The sequence below is a fragment of the Equus caballus genome, chromosome 11 (assembly GCF_041296265.1).
Source record: "Equus caballus isolate H_3958 breed thoroughbred chromosome 11, TB-T2T, whole genome shotgun sequence".
Classification (NCBI taxonomy): Eukaryota; Metazoa; Chordata; class Mammalia; order Perissodactyla; family Equidae; genus Equus; species Equus caballus.
Genome location: NC_091694.1, coordinates 19,284,856 through 19,312,350, shown reverse-complemented (window position 1 = coordinate 19,312,350; position 27,495 = coordinate 19,284,856). Strand labels below are relative to the sequence as shown.

The following is a 27,495-nucleotide window of genomic DNA, read 5'->3' as shown; positions in this document are numbered from 1 at the left end:
TTGCGCGCTCTGTTTCAGCGGCCCAGGGTTTCGCCAGTTCGAATTCTGGGCGTGGACATAGCACTGCTCATCAGGCCATGCTGAGGTGGCATCCCACGTGCCACAACTGGAAGGACCCACAACTAAAAATACACAACTATGTACCGAGGGGCTTTTGGGAGAAAAAGGAAAAATAAAATCTTTTAAAAAAAAGATTTTTTTCTTTATTTTTCATTTTCTAAAGTTTGAATACGATATCCCTAAGGGAGGGTTTTGTTTTGTTTAGTTTTTTTCATTTATCCTGCTTGGTGTTCTCTGAGTTTCCTGGATCTGTGATTTGACATCTGGGGAAATTAAATTAATTTGAGGAAACTCTCAATCATTGTTGCTTCAAATATTGCTTCTATTCCTGTCTCTCTTTCTTCCCCTTCTGGTATTCCCATTATTTGTATGTTACACCTTTTCTAGTTATCACACAGTTCTGGGATATTCTATTCTGTTTTTTTTTCTCTCTCTCTCTCTTTCAGTCATTATTCTCTTTGCTTTTCACTTTTGGAAAGTTCTATTGTCATATCCTCAAGCCCAGAGATTTTTCCTCAGCCATGTTCAGTCTACTAACAAGGCCATCAAAGGCATTTTTCATTTCCATTAAGGTGTTTTTGACCTCTAGCATTTCTTTTTGATTCTTTCTTAGAATTTCCATCTCTCTGCTTGCATCATCCATCTATTCTTGCATGTTACCTACTTTTTCCATTAAATCCCTTAGCATATTAATCATAATTTTAAAAACTTCCTGGGGCTGGCCCAGTGGCACAGTGGTTAAGTCTGCATGTTCTGCTCCGGCAGCCCAGGGTTCGCCAGTTCAGATCCCAGGTGCGGACATGGCACCACTCGGCAAGCCATGCTGTGGTGGGTGTACCACATATAAAATAGAGGAAGATGGGTACGGATATTAGCTCAGGGCTAGTCTTCCTCAGCAAAAAGAGGAGGATTGGCGGCAGATCTTAGCTCAGAGCTAATCTTCCTAAAAAAAAAAAGAATAAAGAGACCCATAAAAAAAAATTCTTTGTCTGATAATTCCAACATTCATGCCATATCTGACTCTGGTTCTGATGCTTGTCCCACCTCTTCAGACTGTGTTTTTTGTCTTTTAGTCTGCCTTGTAATTATTTGTTGAAAGGCAGGCAGGAAGTACTGGGTAAAAAAACTGTGGTAGGTAGGTCTTCAGTAACATGGTAGTAAGAAGTGGGGGGCGGGGAAGCATTCTATAGGCCTGCATTATGGCCCTGTCTTTTGATGCACCTGTGCCCCAGACACTGAACTTTCTCCCTGCTTAGGTGGGACAGGATGGCTACGGGGGGCTGAAGCTGACTATTTCCTTCCTGGTTAGATTAGGCTCTGATAAAACCCCAGCAGGTCAGGCTCTGGTAAAATACTTTCTCCTCAGGGCGAGGCTCGTTAAGAAGAACAGAATGCTCTGCTGTGTTTTGTAATGCTTGCTTTTCCTCTCCTCCTGCCAGAAGCACGAGGGGACTTCTCTCTGACATTCACTGCAAGGGCCTGGTAGAGCTCCTGGAGATAAAATTCACAAAGTTTGGGGCCCCCTGTGACTGGGTCCTCCTGGCGTTTTTAACTCTCAGACATGTCCACGCTAAGCCTCCAGCACTCCATCAATTCTAGTTCAGGTTTCTTACTCCGGCAACGCGTCTGTGGAGTTTCTACTCAGGTGAGTTGTGATTCTCTGTAGCTGCCTGTCAGTGTCTCCAACTTGGGGGCAGTGATTTGCCTTATGACCTCACCTCTCTGATGAATCTAAGAAGAGTTGATTTTTCAGTTTGTTCAGCTTTTTACCTGTTGTAAGGATGGAGTGAAGACTTCTAGGCTTCTTACATGCTGGACTAGAAACCAGAAGTCCTCTACTTTTTTTGTCATTGCTGTCCTTTTTGTTTTTGGTTTTTTCCTCTTTGCTATACTATTTTATTTAATTTATTATTCTCCCAATTTTTTGTTTTACTGTAGTAAAATATATATAACATAAAATTTACCATCTTATTTATTTATTTTTGGTGAGGAAGTCTGGCCCTGAGCTAACATCTGTTGCCAATCTTCCTCTTTTTGCTTGAGGAAGATTAGCCCTGAGCTAACATCTGTGCCAGTCTTCCTCTGTTTTGTATGTGGGATGCTGCCACAGCATGGCTTGATGAGTGGTGTGTAGGTCTGCGCCCGAGATCTGATCCCACGAACCCCAGGATGCCAAAGTGGAGCACGTGAACTTAACTACTACACCACTGGGCTGGCCCCTCATCTTAACTACTTTTAAGTGTACAGTCAGTGGTTATTAAGCACATACGTAATATTGTGCTGCCGTCACCACTGTCCGCCTCCATAACTCTTCATCTTGTAAAACTGAAACTCTGTACCCATTAAACAATAACTTCTCATTCCTCCTTCCCCCAGCCCTGGGCAATCACCACTCCACTTTCTCTGTGATTTTTGACTGCTCTAAGTACCTTATCTAAGGGATCATATATCGTTTTTTTGTGACTGCATTATTTCACTTAGCATAATGTCTTTAAGTTTCATCCATGTTGTAGCGTATGTCAGAATTTCTTTCCTTTTTAAGGCTAAATAAAATTTCATTGTATGTATATACCACATTTTGCTTATCCATTCATCCATCAATGGACACTTGGGTTGTTTCCATGTTTTAGCTATTGTGAATAATGCTGCTGTGAATGCAAATGTACAAACATTTCTTTGAGATCTTGCTTTCAATTCTTTTGGGTGTATACCCAGAAGGGAAATTGCTGGATCATATGGTAATTCTATTTTTAATTTTTTGAAGAATCACCACACTATTTTCCATAGTGTTTGCACCATTTTACATTCCTACCAACAGTGCACAAGTGTCCCAGTTTCTCCACATCTTTGCCAACATTTATCTTTTTTTTTTTATAGTAGCCATTCTAGTGGGTGTGAGGTGGTATCTCATTGTAGTTTTGATTTGCATTTCCTCAATGATTAGTGATGTTGAGCATCTTTGCATGTACTTATCGGCTATTTGTATATCTTCTTTGGAGAAACGTCTATTCAAGCCCTTCGCTCATTTTTGAATTGGGTTGTTTTGTTGTTATTGTTGAGTCTCTATTTCCTTTTGAGTGAGCTTTGAGAGTTTATGTTTTTCAGGGAATTTTTTAATTTCCTCTCAATTGTCAAATTTGTGGATATTTATATTTGTAGTATTCTTTTGTTATCTTTTTAATGTCTTAGGGTCTATAGTGATGTCCTCTCTCATTTCTAGGATTTATAATTTATGTCTCTTTTTTATTCTTAGTCAGTCTGGCTAGAAGTTTATCAATTTTATATACTTTTCCCCAAAGAACTAGCTTTTGGCTTATTGATTTTCTTTATTGTCTCTTCTCAATTTCATTGATTTCTGTTCTATATGATTTCTTTCTTTCTGCCGACTTTGGGTCTGATTTGCTCTTCTCTTCTAGTTTTCTAAGGTGGAAGCTTGAATTACTGATTTGAGATCTTTCTTCTTTTCTTTCTTTTGTTTTTTTAGTGAGGAAGATTGGCCCTGAGGTAACATCTGTTGCCAGTCTTCCTCTTTTTGACTGAGGAGGACAGTCCCTGAGCTAACATCTGTGCCCATCTTCCTCTACTTTGTATATAGGACACCACCACAGCATGGCTTGATGAACAGTTTGTAGGTCCACACCCAGGATCTGAACCTGTGAACTCTGGGCCACCGAAGCAGATGTGCAAATTTAACCACTACACTACCGGGTCTGCCCAAGATCTTTCTTATTCCCTAATCTAAGTTTTAATACTATGTTTCTCTCTAAGCACTGCTTAATTGCATCTCACAAGTTTTGACATATTTTCATCTTCATTAAGTTCAAAATATTTTCTAATTTCCCTTATGACTTCATCTTTGATGTGTGGGTTATTTAGAAGTGCCTTGCTTAGTTTCCAAGTATTTAGGAGTTTTCCGGATGTCTTTGGGTCGTTAATTTCTGATTTAACTCTGTTATGGACATATATTAACTTTCTACGGTTTCAGTGCTTTTGCTTTTGTTAGGGTTGGTTTTATGGCCCCCGAGTAGGGTCTATTTGGAATGCTCCAGGTGCAGTAAAGAGGATGTGTGTTTTGCTGTTGTTGGTTGGAACGTTCTACAGACGTAAGCTTGGTCCCGTAGGCTGATAGTGCTTGCAGGTGTTCTGTATCCTGCCTCATGTTCCGTCTACTTGTTCCATGGAATATTGGGGGAGTGGTTGTCGTTTCCTACTATGATTGTGGCTGTATCCGTTTTTCCTTTCAGTTCCGTCAGTTTTTGCTTCATGTATTTGAACCTCGGTTAAAAAATTACACATGCGCTATTTAAAATACTATGTAAATTAGTGTTCACATAGAAATCAATCTGGAGGAATAGACTCTAAATTATTAACAGTGGTTATGGGGAGGTTATCGGAGACTTTTATTCTCTATATTAAATGGTTGTATAATTTTAAGTGTTTTGTAATGTACAAATTTTTGAAATTTGAAAATATAAAGGTACGTTTTAAAGGAAAGAAAGAGATGGTTGTGTGCCTGTGAATGTGTCCTCTAAGCCCGTGAAGCATTCTCTAGTCCATCTTGGAAAAAAGTCAGCTGGCTGCACTCGGCCTGTCCCCGTCCTGCCAACCTCCCGGCCCACGGCCACGCCTCCCCCGCCTGCTTCCTTACCAGCCCTTCCTTCCTCACCTCCTGTCATCTGGCTTTGGGCCCGGGTGCCTGGGAAAGAAACAACTTTCTGAGGTCACCCTGCGGCCTGCCAACCCAGCAGACTTTCCACCATGTCACTTGACTTTGCCGAGCAAATTTTACCCCCTTATCTTCAGGATAGTTCTTGGATGTATTCCATTTTCTAGACCCTTATTCCCTCAAGACATTCCTGTCTCTCCTCGCTGGGCCCCCTGTTATTTTGCCCTCAGGAGTCAGAGCTAATGTCTCTGCCTTCAGGAAGCCTTGCCTAACCCTGGCCCCTCTGCTCCCACCACGCCCTGCAAATCCTCATCACTCGTGTTGAGCGCCTGGCTCCCATGCTGACTGGAGGTCCTCTGAGGGTGGGGGCTCTGTCCACCTGCCTCTGCTGTTGACTCACTTACCTGCAGAGATTCCCAATTTGCCTCCTTGCAGCCAAGCCCTCCTGAATATAGCTCCCAGGTGAGTCGCTTTAATCATGTCGCTCCCCAGTTCAAGAACCTGCACTGACTCCCTAGTGCCTACCGAATCAAGTCTGAACTCTTCCTCTTGGGTATGTTTAATTACATCAAAATTAAAGATTTCTGGCGTCGGCCCTGTGGCTGAGTTGGTTAAGTTCGCGCACCCTGCTTTGGCCGCCCAGGGTTTCGTCGGTTTGAATCCTGGGCGCAGACGTAGCACCGCTCATCAAGCCATGCTGAGGTGGCATCCCATATGCCACAACTAGAAGGACCCACAACTAAAAATACACAAGTATGCACCAGGGAGTTTTTGGGGGAAAAAGGAAAAGTAAAAATCTTTGAAAAAAACCTTAAAAAAAAAAAGATTTCTGCTCAATGAGATGAACAGAGTTAATAGAGAGATGACAAAATGGAGAACATTTTGCAAGGTCTAAAACCAACAAAGGATAGAATCTTCAGGACCTCTTGCAAATCAACATCCAAAAAGGCATCAACCTCAATAGAAATATGGCTAAATGATATGAAAAGACAATTTGTACAAGAGAAAATCTTAAAAACTAATCAGCAAATGCAGAGGTGCTCAAACTCTTGAGTGATCAGAAATGCAAATAAAACAATGAGATAATGCCTCTGTCAGACTAGCAAAAACCACCCAGCTGGATAATTCAATCATATGGGAATATAGGAACCTCCTGCATTGCCTGCAGGAGTGTGGACTGGGGCAGACGTTGTGGAGAAAAATATGGCTGTATTTGGTCAAGTTGAGACAGATATATTTATACCCTATGACCTAGCAAATCTGCTCCTGGCTCTTAGTATATAACCCAAAGAAATTCTCACCAGATCCATAAGAGGACAAGGCTGAGGACACACACTGCGGCATTGTTTGTGGGATTGTGGGAGGGGAGTTGAGTTCCACTGGGTGTCCCTCCCTGGGAGCGGGGAGAAAGGAGAGGCCAAAGTTGGGAGGAGATGCCCACGGAGCCCCACGCAGCAGTGAAAGCTATGCACTGTTCACAGAGCAACCTGGCTGGGCCTTAAAACCATAGCGCTGGGTGAAGAGAGGCCCAGCAGAGCGAGGCCTGGAACACGATGCCGACAAGGTATAGAAATACACACACACACGCACGACAAACCAACTGCAAAGAGACATTTTGAGAGATTTGATTGTGGATTGGATGTTGGGCATTATTGCAAATTTCGTTGGGTGTGATGCTGACACTGCAGTTAGATAAGAAAATGTTCCGTATTGGGGGGGATGCAGAGCTGAAAAATCTGGGGGTGAAACATCATGATGTCTGGGATTTACTTTCAAGTATTTCGTGCTGCAAAGGGAAAAAGGAGAAAGATGAAACAGAAATATTTTAGGCAAAGACTTAAGCAAGATTTCAAGGCAGAATCTTGATAATTTTTGAGTCTGGGAGATGAGTCTATGGGGGGTTGTTGTACTATGGTCTCTACTTTTGTGTATGTATTAAAAATTACATAATAAACTTAAAAACAATATCAATGATACATATTTTCAAGAACATGTTCACACAGAAAGATACATATTAAACATGTTAGAGTGGTTGCCTACAGGAGGGGAAGAAAATAGGAGCAGGAGTGAGGACAAAACGGAAGGAAGGGTTGGAGGGAGGGAGGAAAGAAGGAAAACAGAATCATCAGTGATAATCTGCCCTGAACTGAAGAGGGTGATTAACTTAACCCTCTGCATCTAAACTCCAAAAAAAAGAGGAAAGAAATTGATCTCCCCTATAACTCGGGCAGCGGGGCATTTAAATTTGTTCTAAGCCTCTCAGCTTCTTGCCTGTGCAGGTTGTCCTTTCTGGGCGGCTGTCCCCAGGACAGTTACATCACTTCCAGTCCTTGCTGAAGGCACAGGAAGGGACTTTTGCTTACTGAACCCAGCCCTGGGCTGGGACCTCTAGGTGCGTGCTCTCAATTTGTCCTCTCAGCAGCACTGTGAGGTAAGTGTCATTATCTTCATTTTACACAGGTGGAAAACCCAGCTCAGGGATGAGGCCTTTTGTCCAACTCCCACGAAATCATAAAGCTGGAATTCCAAACACCTCGGCTGCTGACGCCCGGGATCAAGCGAGCCCACCGAGCTGATCCAACAGCTTCTTCATTGTCATTATTTTTAAGGCCGCCTAGTGGCCTGTGATATTGACGTACTTACTAACTGCTCTCCCATTTCTGAATATGTGGGCTCTCTCTAGGTTTTTGCTTTCATAGATAGTCCTGCAAAGACTATCTTCAGGTCTCGAGCTTTCTGATTCTGTTGACTTATTCCCTTACCAGGAGTGGGGTACTTTGTGTCCACAAGAAAATGTGGACCTCATTATGGCAGTTAATTCACACTGAGGTAGTTTTCAGGAGAGGAAATGCAGGGGTGGGAGTGGCAGAGCGTCTCTGGGGGGGGGCAGGAAATGCAGGGGGACTGAGGTGCCAGGCGAGGAAGTCGGATTCCAGTGGATTTCAACGGCCTTCACATTTCCCTAATGCCTTCAGGCTCAGCGTGGGAAATGGGGTACTGGCAAGCCTTGGGGACAAGGGACCTGAAGCTGCTGTGTGTGGGAGGTGGGCGGCTGGGACCAGCTGGGACCGCTCTCCCTGGGGCCACAGTGGCTCTCAGGCTCTTTGGTGACTGCCCTGGCCAGCCTGGGAGGGGTCAGCTGGGGATAGGCAGCAAGTAAATATAGACCCAGGGAAGGAAGCCAGGCGGCCCAGCCCTGCGCCGATCTCTTGCTGGAAGGCTGGGGAGGGATGAGGTCCCGGCACCTTCTTCTCCATGGGTGGGTGACACCTGGCCCAGCAGCCCCCTAGAATTGCTGGGAGTGGGAGGCAGAGCCTCCAAGGGGATCAGAGTGGGGCCTAGTGGAAAGCTGGTCAAGAGATGCTGTTCCAGTGTGACCAATGGCAAACGGCATTCCCTCTCTGGTAATTCCTCTCAGAGGTGCTGCCCAGCTTGACGAGTCCAGGCTAAGGGGCTGACTGGTCCTCTGACAGTACAAGGGGCAGAGGGCGAGGCCCCCTTACAGCCCTTCTCCCCACCCTCATGGATCTTGCTTATTTTGGAAGGAAGGATGTCCAGGGTGTAAACTTGTCTTCCCTTGCTCTCCCAGCCCCTCACTGGGTGCCGGCCCTCTCCACTCTAGGGCTCACGGCCACCAGCCCGCGACCTCCCTCAGCTCCAGTGCCACCCCTAGCCTGGCTCTCCTCCCCCCTCCCCCCCGACCCCCCTTCCCCACCCACAGCCCTGCACCAGCTCCTTACCCTGCATACCACGTCAATGTCTGTCCATCCCCATCCTCCCCCCGACCTCCCTCCCGTCCAGCCAAGACCCCTTGGAGCCCTGGCTCTGGCTCTGGGAAGGCATTCCAGCAAGACAGTCAATCCACCACAGACACGTTTATTGGCAAAACCTATTCCCAAGCGTCTAGGAGAAAGGTGAGGAGAAGGGTGCTGCCAGAGTGGGCTACTTTGTTTCCACTTTCCTTAGCAGTGTTCCAGGAGCAGAGGGAGGGAGGGGGCAGGGACATCCCAATCACAACGACAATCTCAGCAGCTAACGTTTATTGAGCTCTTCTTCTGAGGCCTGAGGCCAGGCTCTGTGCTAAGCAAGCGCTCTACAAGCTCTGTCTCATTTAATCCTTATGACAATCCTACAAGGTAGGTACCATTACCCTCCCCATTTTACAGATGAGGAAACTGAGGCACAGAACAGTGAAGTGGTGGGAGGCAGCTGTCAGCCTTCAGGGATGCACCCCAGAGCCTTCTGTCAGGAGCTCACAGCCTCCTTTCTTTTCTGTCACCCCCTGATTCTTCGTTTCAGCCATCTCTCACCACTTTCAGTTCTTTCAACTCTTTATATTTTTTTGTTTTGTAAAAACATAGATTTTACCCATATTCTGCAAAGTCCACTGTCTCATACCCCGATTGGTCAAATTCTGGGTTCTCCCCAAGATATGGTTTGGGTTGGGTTGGGGACAGTGGGTCTGTAATGGGGGACGTAGATACGTGTGTGAAGCCAAAGTACAATGAAATCTCTGAGAAGATACACAGTCAATAAATTACAAACCTCCCTCCCCTCCCCGCTCCATCTTCTCCCTACCTTCCTACCCTCCCCCCACCCCCCATCCAAATCTAGAACAGACTGTGCACTGGCCCCCACCTCCACCCCAGGGCCAGATCTTGTGTGAGTCACCTCTGTCATCCCCAGGGTCCAGGGCTCTCAGCAAATGTTTGTGCGATGAATGAATGAGTGAATGAATGAGAGCATGAGGGGAGGGAGCAAGCACTTAGGAGCCCTGAGTCCCAGCCCCAATTGTATCCTCACCTGCATCTTATCCTTACCAGGACACCTCCCTCTGCCCCAGAGAGGAGGGCCCTGGGTCGGGGGTAGGAGCAGAGACGGGGAGGGGAGGAGTCAGCAGGGGCATCTCTGAGCATGGGAAGGTGGGCGACTGAAATAGAGCCCAGAGCTCTAGCCTCAGAGGCGGGAGCCCAGGTTCAAACACCAGCGCTATGGCTCAGGAGCTGTGTGACCTTGGGCAGGCTGGTATAATAGTCCTGTCAGAGTTTACAAAGCCTTTTTCTCACATTTATCTTTGGCCCTCAGTAACCATCCTGTAATGTGGGTATTATTATCAATATACCCATTTTACAGAAGAGGAAGCAGAGGCTGGAGAGGTCGAGGGACTTGCCCAAGGTCACACAGCAGGCAGGAACTTGAACCACCCACCAACTCCTGCTCTCGCGACTGCCCCTGTCTGTGCTGTGAGGAGAGGGGGCTCAGACCTGAGTCTTTCAGCCAGAGTCCCCATATGGCAGTGTGGCAGCAGGAGAGACTGCACATCGGATCCCCAGTATGGGCTCCACTGGCCATTTCCAGGCAGAAAAGCTGATCTACCCTTAGTGGAAAGTTTCCCAGACACCCCTTCCTTCCCTTGCCCACAGCCCCAGGGCCTCAACTGCTGTCCCAGGAGGGGCCTGCAGAGCATGAGGTGCCCATGAACTTCTGCTTTTCCCGGGAGAGTGGGGAAGAGGAATGGTGGAGGAGGCTCTGAGGCCCAGGCCCTCCCCTTACACGGCCATGGTCGCCTCGTCGTATTCATCCTGACCTTCCTCCTCATCAAAGATCGCCTTGGCATCGTCAGCATCCAGCTGGAGGGTGGGGTAGGAAGGCAGAGGGTGAGAGGCTGAGGGAGCTGAGGAGCCCTCCCCCAGCCTTGAGAGGCACCTTTGGAGTCAGGAGAGGGCCTGGCTCTCCTTGAACCTCGGACGAGCCCTGTCCAGTCCCTGCTGCCCCTGGGGTTGCTCTGGATCTGAGGCTTCCAAAGGGTGGGGAGCCCCTAGGAATCTGGTGTCCCAGTGGGGCAAGGATTCCAGAGGGTGGGCAGGGGACCCCTTCACCGGGGTAGCCCCCCAGTGACCTGTGTCATGTCATCGTGGAAGAATTCTATCGGAGGAGTGACCCTGTCCAAAATTATTTTGAAGACCACAGGACTAGCTGCTCAGTGGTCGGGACAGCTCACGTGGAACACACCCCGTGTGGCTCCTAACCCTCTCACCAGCCCTGTCATCATTCCTCCCTTACAGGTGAGCAAACCCAAGGCACAGAGAAATGAGGCCACTTGCTCCAGGTCATACACTAGGACATGGCAGTGCCAGGATTGGGATGCGGGCCCCAGACCCAGATTGTAACCATGGCTCTCTTCTCCTTCCCTAGTCCCAAGACCCACTGCTCACATTCTCCCAGCCCCTCTGATGACCTCTCCCTGTCCCCAGCTCTGTTGTCCTGCCCTCCAGCCTCTGCCCCCTCTGCGCCCTCCTTCCGGCCCCAGGCCTGTCGGGGAGAGTGGGGATCAGCCACTCACACACTGGAGCTCCAGATTCCTGAAGATCATTGGCAGCAGGAAGTGGCGCAGGGGCACTGTGAGGATGAGGACGAAGGGCAGGGCCAGTGAGCTGTCCGGGAAGGTCTTCACCACCCACAGCACCACCACGCAGATGATCTGGGTGATCGTGAACAAGTGCATGCGCCAGGTCTTTACCTGCAAGTGGAGGCAGGGGTCATTGCCTGCCCTGACCCGGTACCCAGCACCCCCAACCCTGCCTGGTCTGGGCAGCCAGGAGGGCCCTGTACCCGCGTGACGTAGGGCACATCCGGGTGGTACTGCTGCGGCTTGAACAGAAGCAAGATGCGGTCAAAGAACTGGATGCCGCTGAGGGATGTGACCCCCATGTAGAGGAAGATGCCAAACAGCACAGCCAGGGGGATGCGACGCAGGACGGGTCCCATGAGGATGGACAAGCCTGCAGGGAGAGCCATGCACTCTCAGCCCCAGGTGCCCCGGAGGACCAGCACCAGCAGGGCCCGGGGAATGAAGCCACAGGTACCATATGGAGCCGTTTCTGTGGCTCCTTTTGATAGGTATTACTCCCATTTTACAGATGAGGAAACAGACTCAGAGAGCTGAAGCAACTTGCCTAAAGTCACACAGCTAGTAAGTGGTAGAGCAGGGAGTCAAACTCCTGCCTGCCTGACTTCAGAGCCTTCTCCTTCAACCTAGGGGGACGGTCACAGAGGTCAGAGAGGCCCACTCTTCCCTTCACCGCAGTCCAGAATGCCTCTATCACCCTCCACCTATCCAAATCCTAACCCTCCTCCAGCTATCATCAACTTTGTCCTCTTTAAGAAACTTCCCTGGCCTCTGCATCTGTGACTGAGGCGTTGCCCACACCAAACCCAGCTGGGTTCTCAGCTGCTCCAGAACTCGGATCAATGCAGTGGCCCTCTGTCTTCTCTGCCCTAGCCCCAGATTATGCCTGGCACACTGGCCTTTGTATCAGTCATAGGGCAGCAGAGCTAGTGGGACCTCAGGGGCATCCAATGAACCCTGTGATCATGCAGACAAGGAAACTGAGGCCCAGAGACAAGGAGGGAGACCGAGTTAGCAGCAGGGCAGGGCTGGGGCCCACAGTTCTCTGAACCTCTGTTGGATCCTGTCTAGAGAAGCCTTGGTAAGGGAGGCCCGCCTTCCTCCCCTGCTCAGATGCCCATCTCAGGGCCTTGGGCATTTCCTCCAGAATTCCCTCCTATGAATAACTGACACCAGGGAGATGTGGGCAGAGGGTGTGTGGGGAGACCTGGCTGCGGGGTGGGCAGGGCTGGAGCGGGCACTGTATCCTAAGGGGCAGGAACAGAGGGTGGCGGAGAGTGTGGCCAGCCCTCACTCACCCAAAAGCAAAGCGACCAGGAGCCCGCTGATCCGCTGCTCCCTGACCTGGATCTGGGCTTCAGCCCCTGGGGTGCTGGCCTTAGCCACATCGGTGAGGGCATTGGCGTGGGTGATAGTACGCACAGTGGTGGCACTGAGCCAGGGCATCCCAAAGAGGGGGGCCAGCCCGCCCATGCCCATAATCAGTAGCAGGTCCAGGTGGAAGCCGGAGCCCTTGACCATCCTGCGCTCTGGTTTGCTGATAATCAGCCTGGGGGGGTGGGAGGTCAGGGGTCAGCAGGGCTTGCCCTCTCCCCCTCCCTTTTGCCCCTCCCTCCTTTCCCATACTTGGGCCCCTCTGTACCTCAGTTTATCCTTCTGTGCCCATCTCCCTTAGTGTTCCTCGCTCCCCCCATCCCGCCCCATCTTGAGAAACCAGACTCTAGGAGCAGAAGTGTCTTCAGACACCTGGAACACCCACAGGCAGATTTACTCTGAAGCTAGTGAAGCCTAAGCTTCAGGGGGCATCACTGGTCCTGGCCCCTTCCGAGATCCAGCACCTAATTTTGTGGTTCTCATTTTGTATTCCTTTTCTTTAAAAGGGATCCCCAAATTATACCATGTCAGGTCCCACAAAACCTGCCCCTGCTCCTGCCTGTCCATCATTCCTGCTGGTCAGGACGACCACACGTTTGGCTGAGGCTGGTGCCCAGTCCTTGGTGTCCTCCCTGCCTGGAGCCTCTCCCTTTCCCCACCTTGGACCCGCCCAGCCCTGCCCCACCCTGGCTCTTACGTGGTGATCTGGGACTCAAGGAAGATGAGGATGAAGACCAGCATGGCAGGCAGGACCGAGGCAAACATCATCCACGTCGGGAAACGGGTATACAAGCCCAGTGGGTGGATGAGCCAGCCCCGGAACGAGGTGTTGGACACCGAGAAACCTTCAGGCACACTGAGTTTCTGTGGGAGGGGGATTCTGGTGAGAACACCCTGGGCAGGAGGCCGGGGAAAGGTGGGGACAGGGGAGCCAGGGTCCTGGGCACTTGGAACTTACTTATATTGAGCACCTACTTTATACCCAGTCACTACACTAAGCTCTTTGCATCACCATCTCATTCCCAACTTTATAGATGAGGAAACAGGATCAGAGAGGTTATGTAGCTTGCCCTGCATCACAAAGCCATTTGGTGGCAGAACTGAGATTCATGCTCAGATCTGCCTGGCTCCACAGCAGATTCTTTCCTCCTGCCCTGAGTTAAGAAGTAAAGGGGGCAACCTGACCCAGGCCCTTGTTTCAGCCAGAGGGATCCTGGAGGGCTGTGGGAAGGACATGCGGCTGCCAGGGTAGGCGGGTGGGACAGGGGCAGTTCTAAGTGGCTTCAGGTTTGAGAAAGCTGTTCTGGGGAGGGGGCATGTTGGGGGAATTAAATGAGGGTGGGGGAGGGGGTTACCTGGGTGTAGGTATCCTGGATGAGGAAATCCACCATGATCATGATCAGGGCAGAGATAGGAATCCCAAAGTCCCCGATTATCCGTCGCAGCTGAGGGCAGGCACAGGGACCAGTGTCAGTGCCGAGTTGCTCCCCACCTCCTACCGCCCACTGGCCCCTACTTCTGCCCATCTTCACCCAGGAGGCCCTGCTCTTCCCAGGGAATCCATCAACATCTGATGTCCTATCCTGCACCTCAAAGTACCTGCCTCCCTTCTTCTTCCCTTGGCCCAGCCCCACTCCTGGCCTGACAGCTTCTCTACCCCCTTCTAAGAATTATCCCTGGCTCTCCCCTGGGCTTTCAGCCTGGGAATGCTGAGAAAGGGAGGCAGGCTTGCCTGAAGAGTAAGATCCTGGGTGAGGAGGGAGCCAGGCAGGCTAAGAATTGGGAATGGGAATCTAGGGTGAGAAGAGGAGCTAATGGCGTTGGGGAAGCTGGGGGAGGTGCTTTGGCCTGGGGTAGTGTAGGCAAGGGCAGGTGGGGAGGATGTGCTGACCTTGCCGGGGAGGTAGGTGCTGTTCTTGAACTTGCGCAGCATCATGGCAATGGAGAAGGTGCCGGCCATGAGAACAAGGGAGAGGAGGGCTGTGTTAGGCATGGGGGCCTGAGGTTTGGGCTCTGTGATCACATTCTGGTCATAATTCCTCTGTAGTGGGTGCTCCTGGAAGATCTGCAGCAGAAAACCAAGGCATCCTATTCCCTCCCATCCCTCCCTCCCTCCCTCCCTCCATCCATCCATCCATCCATCATCTATCTGTCCATCCATCCATCCATCCATTCATCCATCATCTATCCATCCATCCATCCATCCATCATCTATCTGTCCATCCATCCATCCATCCATCCATCCATCATCTATCTGTCCATCCATCCATCCATCCATCCATTCATCATCTATCCATCCATCTATCCATCCATCCATCCATCCATCATCTATCTGTCCATCCATCCATCCATCCATTCATCCATCATCTATCCATCCATCCATCCATCCATCCATTCATCCATCATCTATCCATCCATCCATCCATCCATCATCTATCTGTCCATCCATCCATCCATCCATCCATCATCTATCCATCCATCCATCCATCATCTATCCATCCATCCATCCATCCATCCATTCATCCATCATCTATCCATCCATCCATCCATCCATCATCTATCTGTCCATCCATCCATCCATCCATCCATCATCTATCCATCCATCCATCCATCATCTATCTGTCCATCCATCCATCCATCCATCCATCATCTATCCATCCATCCATCCATCATCTATCCATCCATCCATCCATCCATCCATTCATCCATCATCTATCCATCCATCCATCCATCCATCATCTATCTGTCCATCCATCCATCCATCCATCCATCATCTATCCATCCATCCATCCATCCATCATCTATCTGTCCATCCATCCATCCATCCATTCATCCATCATCTATCCATCCATCCATCCATCCATCATCTATCTGTCCATCCATCCATCCATCCATCCATCATCTATCCATCCATCCATCCATCCATCATCTATCTGTCCATCCATCCATCCATCCATCCATCATCTATCCATCCATCCATCCATCCATCATCTATCTGTCCATCCATCCATCCATCCATCCATCATCTATCCATCCATCCATCCATCATCTATCCATCCATCCATCCATCCATCCATTCATCCATCATCTATCCATCCATCCATCCATCCATCATCTATCTGTCCATCCATCCATCCATCCATCCACTCATCCATCATCTATCCATCCATCCATCCATCCATCCATCCACCCACCCACCTATCTTCTTCCTCAACTGACATGGTAATAGAGGGCAATAGGATTTTACAGCTTGGTTTTCAGGAGTAGGACCAGGCTAGGCTTGGGTGGGGCAGGCCAAGGAGGCAATCAATATATGTGTGTGTGTACATGTGAGCACCCAGGGCCTGGGAGACATGAGAAGGCTGGAGGGCAGGAAACATGCCAAGGAGCTTCCTAAAAAGGGCTTCAAAGACTTGGAAATAGATCCACTGACCAACCGAATCAGGGACAGGCCTACAGCGTCCACCTTTCCTCCAAATAAAATGCAGATACAGAGGCAGGCATGGTTTGAGGGGACAGAGCTGAGGAGGCAGGGCACTCTGTCCATAGGCCCTGCAGTTCTAAAAGGGCAAGAGCAAGAGAGAGAGTGGCGGACTTCAGAGCCTCGAGAAGTCCCGCTGCCCCTGCCATGCGTGCAGTTTCCCACGTGCAGTCCCACACGCCCTCTCGCCCATTAGTCACTCCGTCTGTGGTCGTAAACACGGGCATGTGCACACAGAGGTGTCCCCTCGTGCATAGTCACGGCAAGAATGCTGACCCACAGGCAGTAAAGTGTCAACATGCATGTGGTCACAGTCACATACCGTGAGGACATGGCTACACAAATGCCATACAGACATGTGCAATGACACACACAGTCACATAGTTTATGCACAGGCTCCCACACGCACACGCACGTGCCTGTTCATACTCCTGTGGCCCCTACCTTGACCAGCTTGCTGAAGGTCTCATAGATGAAGATGAGGGAGATGAGGAAGGAGAAGATCTCCTGGGTGTAGCGGGAGATGAAGCGGACCAGGACACTGCCCTCAAAGGCCACCACGAGCACCACCAGCAGGATGAGCCAGAAGCCGATCCACACACGGCCCACGATGTACTCCAGGCCTTGCCTGTCGCAGAACTGGAGGGCGGTCAGAGGGAGCTGAGGTCAGACAAATGGGCCCAGGCGCCATGCACCAGGCAGTGGGGCCGGGGATGGGTTACAGGTCACGGGGCCAGATCAGCGCTACCGAGAAGAAGGCTTCCTCAAATACGAGCAGGGGTCCTGAGAAGCCAATCACAAGCAGGGGCTGAGCCCCCAGCAGGCAGAAGATGATGCCCTGCAGTGCAGTGGACAAGAGCAGCTCTGACACTCCTATCTGGTTGTATGTCTTTTCTCCTGCGGGTAGAGGTACAGTGGAGTCAAGGTCAGGAGATCATTTCCAGGAGCTGATAGAGCATTTCACGGGCAGCTGATGCAGGGTCCAGAGTGTCAGATCGGATCAGAAGGCAGGGCAGAAGAAGAAGCCAGAAGGTCAGAGGTCAGAGTTAGGGGGTATGCAGAGGCACTGACCCAGGAGGCCGCCAAAGGTGATAGCAGGTGACAGGGCGGCAAAGTAGATGAAGAAGACGACAGCCAGGACGGAGGGGCTGAGCGCGTCTGTGATGTCACTCAAGTAGTGGGGGTAGCGGCGCTTGATGTCATGCACCAGGCCCCCGAAGAGATAGCCTGTCCGCTGCAGAGGGTCCTCTGGGCCACTAGGGACCCCTGGACCCCTACCCAAATCTGTAGTGAAGGACAGGACCATGGTCACAGGGGGTGGCAGGGAGAGGTGTGGGGAGAGGGGAATTGGGGGTATCGTCTGATGGGAATGGGGTGGCCAAGAAGGCTGGGAGGCATGAGGAAAGGGAGGGGGACGCTGGGGTATCTGATGGGAAGAGGGGAGGCAGGGGCTCACAGGGCTGTGCTTGGGTGTCCGAGGGTGTGTGGGGACTCAGAGAACCTTGGGCTGGGCAGGACGGGTACCTAGGCTCTTGTAGAAGCTGGGGTCCGGCTTCGCAGGGCTGGGCAGGTAGCGTCTCCGCAGCAGCTCCCTCTGCACAGGCACCAGACTCAGCAGCGCCTGCTTCGAGGGGGCATCCAAGGGAGGCAGCACCAGGCTGCAGTCCAGGAAGCCCTCTAGGGAGCGCACCAGCTCCTCCTTGCTCTGGGCCGTGTTTGCCTCATTGAGGAACACCTGGGGGCCAGAGAGAAGGTCAGGGCTGCCTGGACCTGCGGGATGAAAGGGCCCAGGAGTCCACAGCCAGGGCCCCCGGGGACCAGAACCCTCTTGTCCAGCTCTTCTTGCTAAGAACTGAGTTTCCTGCCCCCTTCACTCCTACCTCCCACTACAAAAGGGCTTTGAGGGGGCAGACAGGGCCCTGAGTGGGGGAAGGAGAAAGAATACAGCAAACCCAGTGGTTTATGGCAGACAAGATGGAACTAGAGCCTGACCAGGCCAGACATAACCAGGGAGATCCGGGTCAGAGTGGGCCAGACTAGCCCAGGCCAGATCAGGCAGGGCTAGGCCAGCCGACCCCTGGCCAGACAGGACAGAAGCAGCTAGGTTAGACTGAATGGGCCAACGAGCGAAGCTAAAGAAACCCAGGCCAGGAGCAGGGCCTCAGCTGCCACCTGCCCCCCAGGCGCCCCCAGCCCTCGCCGGCCCCTCCTCACTCTCTCCGACATGAGGGTGGCAGCAGCCCGACCGAGCTGAGTGTAGTCCGTGTGGGGCGCCTCGGGTCCCAGCAACACAAGGAGGAAGCGCACAGGCACGGAGGGCTCCACGGTGGCCTCCAGCTCCACAGCTTCCCGCAGCCGCACAAAGCCCAGCACTGGCTTCTCCAGGAAGGAGATGCGGCCTGTGGGGGAAGGGGTCAGTGAGGTGGTCAGGCCAGGCCCAGGGGTCTGCCGAGGTCCAAGCTTAGGGAGGAACAGGCAGGGCCAGGACAGGAGGCAGAAGCAGCGAGTGTGGAGGGGTAAGGGTGCAGATACCAGCCGCTTACCCACTAACACCAGGGCGGCCTCTGAATCCGGGGATATCTTTTCTAGAATTCCAGATGGCGAGCTCTCTTCTGTGTCCCCCTCTCCCTGTTGGAAGGAGGGTGTTGAGGGGAGTCCTCCAGCCACTCTAGACCCAGGAGACCTGAGCGGCCAGCCCCCTCTCCTCTACCCACTCTCATTTCTTTTTCTTTCTTTTCTTTATTTTAAAGATTGGCACCTGGGCTAACAACTGTCGCCAATCTTCTTTTTTTTTTTCTGCTTTTTCTCCCCAAATCCCCCCAGTACGCAGTTGTATATTTTAGTTGTGGGTCCTTCTAGTTGTGGTATGTGGGACGCCACCTCAGCGTGGCCTAATGAGCGGTGCCGTGTGCGCGCCCAGGATTCAAACCAGTGAAACCCTGGGCCATGGAAGCGGAGCGTGCGAACTTAACCACTTGGCCACGGGGCCGGCCCTGACCCACTCTCGTTTCTAACCACGTTCAGTTTGGGGGCTTTCCAGCTCTCCCCACACACCCCTGGTACAGCCTCACCTGTGCACAGAAGAGCTGTGTCTCCAGCGAAGGGTGTTCGGGAAGCAGAGGCTGTAAAGTGCCCCCAGAAGGTGTCAGGACCGTGGGCTTCACACCATCTAGCTCCTTTAGGTCTCTGGCATGGCTGCAGGACACACAGAGGACACGGACTGAGTGGGCGGTTCAGGCTGGGCTATCAGCAGAGTGGAGACTGGTGGTGGGACGGATCAAGTGGGACTTCCTAGTGACCAGATGAGAGAAACCCTGGGGCGGAGGGAGAACCAGCCTCCTCTGAAGGATGTTGTGGATGTAAGCGGGTGGCCTCTGTCTGGAAAGACGAGATGGAGCCAGAAGAATGGGTGGAGGAAAGGGCCTTGAGAGCCTGTCCTCCTCAGGATGAGCGGTGCCCAAATCTGAGCATGAAGGCGTGGCCGCTGCTTAAGAGGTGTCACAGGTAGGAGCCATCGTGGAAGAAAAGTGGGCCTTGGCCTGGTGGGGGAGGGGCCATCTGGACCCCCAGGGAGAGCTTGGGGCAGGTGGGCTGGGGATATGGGCCCTTTGGGTGTGGAGTCTGGGTCCCAGCAGGCAGCGGCACCTGTGTTTGAGCAACAGGACCCAGAGCAGGTCTTCTCGATACTGAGGCCGAATCAGCCCATCATAGATAAAGCGGTCCAGCAGCTTCTCGGCCACCCCGGCCAGGGAGGTCTCTGACAGGTCCAGGAGGACAGAACCTGCAAACAGTGAGGGAGTGACTACATGGCTGGACCGGGACCCACCTCCTCCCCACCAAGCCTCACGTGCAGGGGTTGCAGAGGGGCCCAGCGGGGCTCACCCTTGGCAAAGGCTCTCTGCAGGTCCAGGAGGCTCCAGAAGTTGAGGTAAGACAGGTGTGGGCGGCCCCAGGCCCCGTCCTCCCCCAGGTTCTCCTCCAGTCGCACCCAGCGCGCTGCCTCCATCCACTGCAGCTCCCGGTTCTTCCCGTCCATCACCAGTTCCTGCAGCTCCACGTAGACCTGCAGCCCCACAGGCCTGAATTAGTCCATCAGGCCCAGGGCAGGGCCGTGGGGAGACTGGGAGCCCAGGGCATGGTGGGCACTCGGCAGGCTCTGCGACATGTTTGTAGGAGGTCTAGGGTCCTGGAGCACTCGGGGGCAGACCCCTAGCTCAGAGGGGACGGTCGGGAGCTGCAGCCCCCGACATGAGTGTTGAGTGAGGTGGGAAGTGTGGGGAGATGCTCGAGGGTCCCATCTGTATGGCCCACACCTCTGGCTCTATTCCTCAACTTCCTGACCAGGCCCCTCAGCCCATTTCAGAGGCATCTGGAGAAGCTCCAGACCAAAAGGGGTGCTAGAGCGGCCCCTTGGGAGGGAAAGGAGAGGGAAGGCTTTGCAGTCAGAGGTCGGTCTCCTGCCTCTGAGATTGTTGGGTGGGCATGTGGCTCAGCATGCCCTTGGGTTTCCTTGGGGCCGGGTGGCTGTTCCCAGGGGCCTACCTGAGGGCAGACCCAATTTCCCAACCAGCTCGACAGTCTGGCGCCCCAGCAGGGACATGCGGGCCTGGCAAGCCTGGGCAGAGGGGAGCACGTATTTGATTCTGTGCTTCCCCAGGGAGCACCTGACAGCCCAGCCAGGGCCAGAGGGCCTGGGGGCTCAGACCTCCTGCAGGCAGTTTATCTCTGCCCAAGGAGCTCCCCATCAGTGGAAGGGGGCCCAGGACTCTCTCTCAGGGGGCTGTCCTCTTTTTGTCTACCTATTTCCCAGGGTGCCCACTTCTTTGTCTGTTTGTGGGGTCCTCCACCCCAAAGCTTTGCCTCTCCCTCTGCTCCTCCCTTCCCCTGGTAGAATGGCGGGTCCCAAGGGCAGCGCAGGACAGAGAATTGGGGACGGCTGGGGGACCTCACCTCACCGGTGCCTGGGTGCGTGATGGTGTGGTGGTCTGCAGCTGTCCGCTCGGTGGGGTGAGCTGAAACCCCGGAGGCCCGTTAGTGTTGCACCCAGACAACCCCCCCCCAGGGCTTCCTGCACCCCCTACCATGAGCCTCAGAGACCAGCCCCGGCTGACCCCTACTCCTCCCCCTGCGCCTGGCTGGGACCCTGGTGCTACCACCCGCTCTTGCTGCTCCATGGGCTGTGGCTCCCCACGCCTGTTCTTGGCCCAGCCTCGCTCTGTCACTCCCCATCTGAGCACATTGGAGGAGCCCGGGGTCTCATCCTCAGTGATGACAGGGAGGGTCATCTCCAAGGTGACTGGAGAGTCCTGAATGGCAGTTCTCAGGATTCTCCCCGGGTCTCCTCCCTCTCCTGCCACCTTCTGGGACCGAGTCCTTCCTTATTCCCACCTGCTGCAGCAGCCGCATCAGCCCAGTGGCTTCTCACGGCCTCCAAGTGGAGCTCTGGGAGCCTCGTGGGGTCTGCCCTTATACTGTGCCCCAGCCCTCATTTCCCAGAGGGGCCTCTTATCTTCAATACAAATTGCCAACACTTAAGTCCTGTTGACAGTAAACAGGTCCCCACCTGGGGCTCCCCAGCTGAGACCTTGGCCAAGCCCAGGAGGGTTTCTTGATGTCTCTCTGCCCTGGGGGTCCCCACGGCCTGCCATTGCTCAGGACCTCTGGACCCCCAAACAGAACGATGTTCCCAGAACAGGCCCAGTGCCTGGCCTAGAAGCCGGCATTGGATGGACACAGGTAACATGTGGCTCATGTCCTTGTCCCAGACAGGCCTGGCTGCCCTCTTGCAAATCTAAGGGGCATAGCGCTGGGTGACTGGTCCTGCCCTCATGCCCCGGTCACCTCCTGTGATCATTTCAAACAAAACTCTGTTTATCCTTCAATCAGCCAGGATTGTGGGAGAACTGGCCTTGGGGCTGGGCCGGGGGGAGTGAAGAGCAGGGGGAGGACAGGTTCCCCAACTGTCCCTCTCTGGGGCTCAGCAGCTCATCCCAGCAGAGAGAGAGAGAGATGGGGCTCACCTACTGGCTCCTCCGGCTGAGACATAGAGACACCTGGGCCTTCATAATCCTCCTCCATAATCGCCTCCGGCGGGGATGTAATGATACCTGGGCCTTCATAATCCTCCTCCACAATCACCTCTATCTCTTCAGGATTCTCCTGTGGGAAGTGGCCATCAGGGCTGGGCTGTGAGGGGCTCCTCAAGCCCCCACGGAGGTATGACCTCAGGGCTGGGTTCCCAGAGCCCCAGGTAGGAGCCCCACAGACTCACCTGGGAATCATCCATGGCGCTGTCCTAATTGTCCCTTTGTCCCTGGTGATCCGAGCCCTCAGCATAACCCGCACTGCGGGTCCCTGCAGGGGAGGGGCACAGGCTGAGGAGGCACAGGGCACCCTGGGGTCTCCTGGTCCTCCCCCAGGTGGCTGCTTTTGAGTGAAGGGCGATAGCAGGTGTTGGGAGATGGCGGGGTCAGAGGAAGAAAGTGTGGCGGGGCTCGAGGGGAGGAGCTGGATTTTAGGTGTGAGGGCAGGTGCACAGGGGCCGGGAGAGAGGGGGCAGTGCAGAGAGCGGGGAGCTCGGCTGGCATCAGGCTCAGGGGGTTTGGGAGGATGGGGGGGTCCTTCAAATCCAACTCCTTCCTCCATCCACCAGTCCTCACCTGGCTGCTCTTCCTGCCCATCCCCAGGGCTCGGCCAACTCCAGAGGCAGGGCCTGTCCTCTCTAGGGAGCTTAGCCCCCCTGAGTGTCTCTACAACACACCCTCTTCTCTCAGAAATGGCTGCTTCCTGCTGGGCATGGGGCTGCAGCATCCTTGGGAGTGGCTCACTGGTCCTGGGTGCTGTGGCCCTTCTTTCCACCCTCACCTCATCTCGAACTCCCTCTCCTGCTCTCTCCTCACCTATCCCATTGGCCTCCGTACCAAGCCTTTTCCCATCCCAGGGCCTTTGCACATACAGCTGTGTATGTCCTGGACAGCCCTGCCCCCACACCTCAGCTCTTCTCACATCTCAGCTCATCTGTCACCTCTTCAGATTCCTTCCCTGACTACCCTAACCTTCACTAATCTGTCATTTTCTGGTTTCTTGATTCATTTGTGTGTGTATTGTCTGATGATACCTCTAGAAGGAGCCATATGAGTGCCAAGACCCTGCATGTCTCAATCCGCACTGAGCCCCCACTCCTAGCAGAATGGTTGGCACATAGCAGATGCCCAGTAAATGTGTGTTGACTGAATGTAAGAATGGCTCCCCCTTGCAGGCCTGGGGCTCTGGGACTGGGGAGTCTGGATGATGAGGACCCAACCAGGAGACCGCTGGGCCCTGCCCCTAAGTTTTCTCAGTTATGTCCCTAGCGGAGAGGAAGGTATGCCTACCCTAGGAATGTGAACGCAGAGGGCCCCTAGGGTGACCCCAGACTGGGGGTGGAGGGACTTCTCTTCCTCCTCTCACCCCCTGCACCACAGGGCATTGTGGTGGCAGGGATTTGGGTCAGGTTGACAAACCTGCCCGCTGTGTGCCCACATGCAGTGGGGCCTGAGAGGAACAGGACAGGTCCTTACTCTCGAGAAGCTCCCAGCCCTGACTGGGGAGACGAGCCAGGAACATGGGACACGCTAAGCGTTCAGGAGATAACATGTCCGCCAGACAAACACAAGCAGTGAGCGGAATGTGCTGGGTGCCAGGAGCTGGATGGCAGGAGGAAGAGGAGGATGAGTTGGTGGGGTTGGGGGTGGGGCATCTCTGGAGGAGGGGACACTGGCGATGGGCCTAGAAACACAGCAGGATTCGAAGGGCTGGCAGGTGGGGAAGGATGGCCCACGGGTGAGGAATGGCCGGTGAAGGTGGGAGGTAGGACGGTGCAGGACAGGCCTGGGTGTTGTGTGAGGGAATAGAGCGGGGAGCGCAGACAGAAAGAACTTGCTTTCTGAGGAGTGGATGGTCCGTTAAGGATGGGGGAGGGGCAGCATCGAATCGCACCAAACAGAACGGCAAGGGTCCCCCGTCAGGGTGGTGGTGGGGCAGGTGATGGCCATGGCAGGGTCCCAGAGCCTGAGGATGCAGCTGTCTCTCTCGCAGCGGACTTGGCCCTGAGGCTCTGGTCACACACCTTTTTACTCTCCCTTTCTGTCCTTCCCTGTCCCTTCTCCCCGCGTTCCCCTGCCTTCCTCTTCTCCCATCTTTATTCTCTCTCTTCCTTCTTTGGCCTTATCCCCCCCAGGCCTCACATCCCTAGCAGCTTCACGGGTGTCAAGCCTGAGATGCTGAATGTCCCACCCATAGGCTGGGACTGTGGCCTTAGTTCCCATCTGAAAGGTGAGGTGGTCACAGGGGCCCTCCAGAGCCAGAGCATCCAGAGATCCAGGCTGCCTCTCTGCCACTGATTGGCCAAATGACCTTGGGCAGCTCCCAAGCTCTCTCTAGGCCTCAGTCCCCCCGTCTGTACAAAAGGAGGGCCTTCCCACTGGGGTTCTGGGACATCAGTGAGAGAGGAGGGGAGAACTGAGGCGCCTTGAGCTCAGCTGGGGCCTTAGAGGGTGCACCCATGACCCAGATTGCTGCCGCCCAGGCCCAGCCCGCCCCAGCTGCAGGCCTTGCTCTGCCTGGCACTGATAAGAGCCAGGTCCTTGATCGCTGCCCTGCGCCTGGAAGCGCACCAAACACCTGGCCAGCCAGCCAGCCAGGGCAGGGCCAGATAAGGGTGAGCGGGGCATCTGGAGCCCAGGAGGTGGGGCACAGCTGGAAGAGGCTGGGGGTGATCAGATGATGGGGAGGGCTCCCTGGTGGCATAGCACCACCTACGTGAAATCATCCCCACAGCGCACAGGGTTCTCCTGCCTTCTCTCTCATGAGCCCCAAACCACTCTGTGAAGTGGGTATCGACATTAGCTCTGTTTTACAGACGAGAAAGCTGAAGTTGGGAGCGGTTTACCTGCTTTGATCCCCTTGTAGGGAGGGGATCAGAGGCCAGGTTAAACCCTGGCCTGCCTGACGCTGGCTACTTCTCTAACCAGCACGCTGAGTGGCCTCCCAGAGAACAGCTCTGAGCCAGTTTAGTGTTAGTGATTAAGAGCATGGACTCTGCAGTCAGACTGTCTGGGTTCAAATCCAAGGCCAGCCACTTACTAACTGTGTGACCTGTGTGACCTCAGGCAAGTGACTCAACCCCTCTGTGCCTCAGTTTTCTCATCTGTAAAATGGGGTAATAATCAGGACACCCACCTCATAGACTAGACGTGTTGTGGTACTGAGTAAGCTCATACATGTAAAGCCCTTAGAATAGCACCTGGCACACCTCGAGCTCTATGGAAATGCTTGCTGTCATCATCCCTGCTGCTGGGGATCAAGGTCGGACTTGCTGTCTGCATCCCCCTCTGATTTTCCTTCAATTCCTATGGAGTTCGTCTAAGTGCTTTGAGATCCTCGGGTGGTAGGGGACGCCCCCTTTCCCTCCAAACACTCCCAAGGTTGGGGACAGTGCCAGGTCTCCCTGGTAGACTCCCTGGACGTGTCCCAAGTGGCAACCAGTGTCAGCTGACAACTTTCCTCCTAGGAGGAAAATAGGGTGGCCTGGAGATCCCCATACGTGGAGGAAGGAGGGGGCTGGGAGGGTGAGACCTGAGTCTGTGGGATCCGAGGGGCTGGTAAATGGCAGCCTGACAAGGACCCCACACCAGGAGGGGGATCAGATTTGTCCCTGACGCACACACACTCATACACCAGCCACACGCACCTCTGCAGCCACATGCACGCCTCTTTTTTCTAACACAGCTGCCCAGCTCTCCCCAGCTGCAGGTGCCAATGGGCCTGTGCCCTTAGGGGTAACAACACACATGGTAATGTTCTCCCGCCACCCACCAGCATCCCCCTTGGAAGTTGGGCGTCCGTGCCTGCTTGGGCACAGATTCAGACTGGGCACCTGCAGGAACCCTAGCACAGGTGCTACAGGACCACCTCCAGCCCCTCCTGGCCCTACTCACCTGTTCACCAGCCTCGGGTTCCCTGGGCAGCCTCCTGCAGCCGCCGGTGCCCTCTGCGACCAGCTGAGCTCGCACAGCTCTAACAGCACCAGGTCCTCGCTCCCACACCCCGGGGGCAGCTTGCAAACCCCTGACTCATGCCCCCGCCTCCTAATCTGCCCGCCCCATGGGCCCTGGGAGCCCCTTCCCACCCCCCTGCCCTGCTCCCGCTGGGTGCCCAGTAAACAGAGTTATCTTTCACGCGCATCTGGACAGCTGTGAGTCTGGCCCACCCTACCCCAGCTGGCCAGTCCTCAGGGCCTCTCGAGGCCCTCCTGGCCCCTAGGATTCTCTTGGGTCTTCCTTCACGGACTAAGGTTTGGTGGCTGGGTTCTCGGAGCTCCCAGCTTCCCGGCAGGTCTGGCCCAGCCTCTGGATGCCCCCGTCCTGCCTCTGTCCATCTTCACCCTGGCCAGGCCCCTCTGCTCTGGCCCAGAGATGCATGGGTGCCTTCTCCTCTCTCCTCTCTTGGTGTCCTCTCTCAGGACTTGCTCTTCTGCAGGCTTGCTCAGTGCTCACAGGTCCAGGCAGCCTCCTCCCTTTTTGCCCTAGATTAGGGGGCAAGCCACCCTCTCCTCCAGACCCTTGCTGGCTCCAAAGAGCTGGCCCCTGGGCGCTAAGATGCTGCTACTCAGTCAACCTGAAACAATGTCAGGTCAACAAAAACAACCGTCCCCACATGGAGCTCCAAGCTCACAAAGCCCCAATGTCTGGGCACACTGGCTCCTCTGTCGGGAGCCCGGCCCAGGCCCCTGGGCCAGAGCAGCCCGCATTCTCGGCCCCCGCCATGCCTCTCCCCACACCCCTGAGCGGGGCAGCCTCTGCTCCTGGAGGTGCTGGGCCAGTCACCTATTCTTGGGCTCTGGCTGCTAAAGAGGCAGAGAATGAAAGATGAGTTCAGATGGCAAGAATGAGGAGAGGTTTTAAAGCAGACAGAAAGGAGGTTTTGTGGATCCTGTTCTGGGCATGGAGAAAGGAACTGTCCTAGCCCAGCTCTGACACTGCCTGCTGTGGGACCTGGGCAAGTGCCTGCCCCTCTCTGGGCTTCAGTGGCCTCACCTATAAAGTGAGAGTGGCCAGTTCGGTGGCTGCCAGCTTGGGGATTCCCTGCTTCAGACTCAAACAATAGAAACTCAGAGACAAGGACAGAGAGATGGGCATATCCAGCGATTCCACAACCACCTCCTGGGTCTCAACCACAAGCCGGCACTGTGCGGAGCCTGGTCAGAGAGAGAAACGGACAGCGACTCCCACCTGGAGCCTGGATCCTCCTGTATGGAGGACCTCTGTTCCAGGCTCTGTGCTGGGGGCTTCACCGGTGGTCTCACTTAATCCTCCAGCCTCCCCATTTTGCAGAGGAGGAAACTAACACAGGGCACTGTGCTCAGCTCTTCGCCCATGTTCTCTGTGAGCTCTCCAAGCCCCTCTGAGAAAGGCGCTGTTTGTTACTGTTGTTTCCCTCCGACAGGTGAGGAAGCTACAGGCAGAG

The 27,495-nt window shown here is 53.7% G+C and overlaps 1 protein-coding gene and 1 long non-coding RNA gene across 2 annotated transcripts; one reads left to right on the top strand and one right to left on the bottom strand.

Annotated features, from left to right (window-relative positions):
• Positions 1-1,497: 1,497 nt before the first annotated feature.
• LOC138916132 (uncharacterized) lies at positions 1,498-9,272 on the top strand. The gene is made up of 2 exons (XR_011422891.1): positions 1,498-1,705; positions 7,187-9,272. It is a non-coding gene; the product is annotated as an uncharacterized lncRNA (long non-coding RNA).
• Positions 9,273-9,799: 527 nt separating this feature from the next.
• Positions 9,800-26,048, bottom strand: SLC4A1 (solute carrier family 4 member 1). Its single transcript, NM_001081788.2, has 20 exons — positions 25,968-26,048; positions 22,262-22,344; positions 22,011-22,149; positions 20,941-21,002; positions 19,873-20,053; positions 19,636-19,771; positions 19,062-19,185; positions 18,534-18,618; positions 18,205-18,389; positions 17,515-17,725; positions 17,062-17,274; positions 16,739-16,887; positions 16,435-16,629; positions 14,401-14,574; positions 13,865-13,954; positions 13,207-13,373; positions 12,434-12,684; positions 11,339-11,508; positions 11,070-11,246; positions 9,800-10,356 (listed from the first exon to the last, which is right to left on the bottom strand). Exons 2-20 carry the CDS (start codon positions 22,274-22,276, stop codon positions 10,276-10,278), a joined length of 2,805 nt encoding a protein of 934 aa, NP_001075257.1. The 5' UTR covers positions 22,277-22,344; positions 25,968-26,048; the 3' UTR covers positions 9,800-10,275.
• Between the last annotated feature and the right edge of the window lie 1,447 nt (positions 26,049-27,495).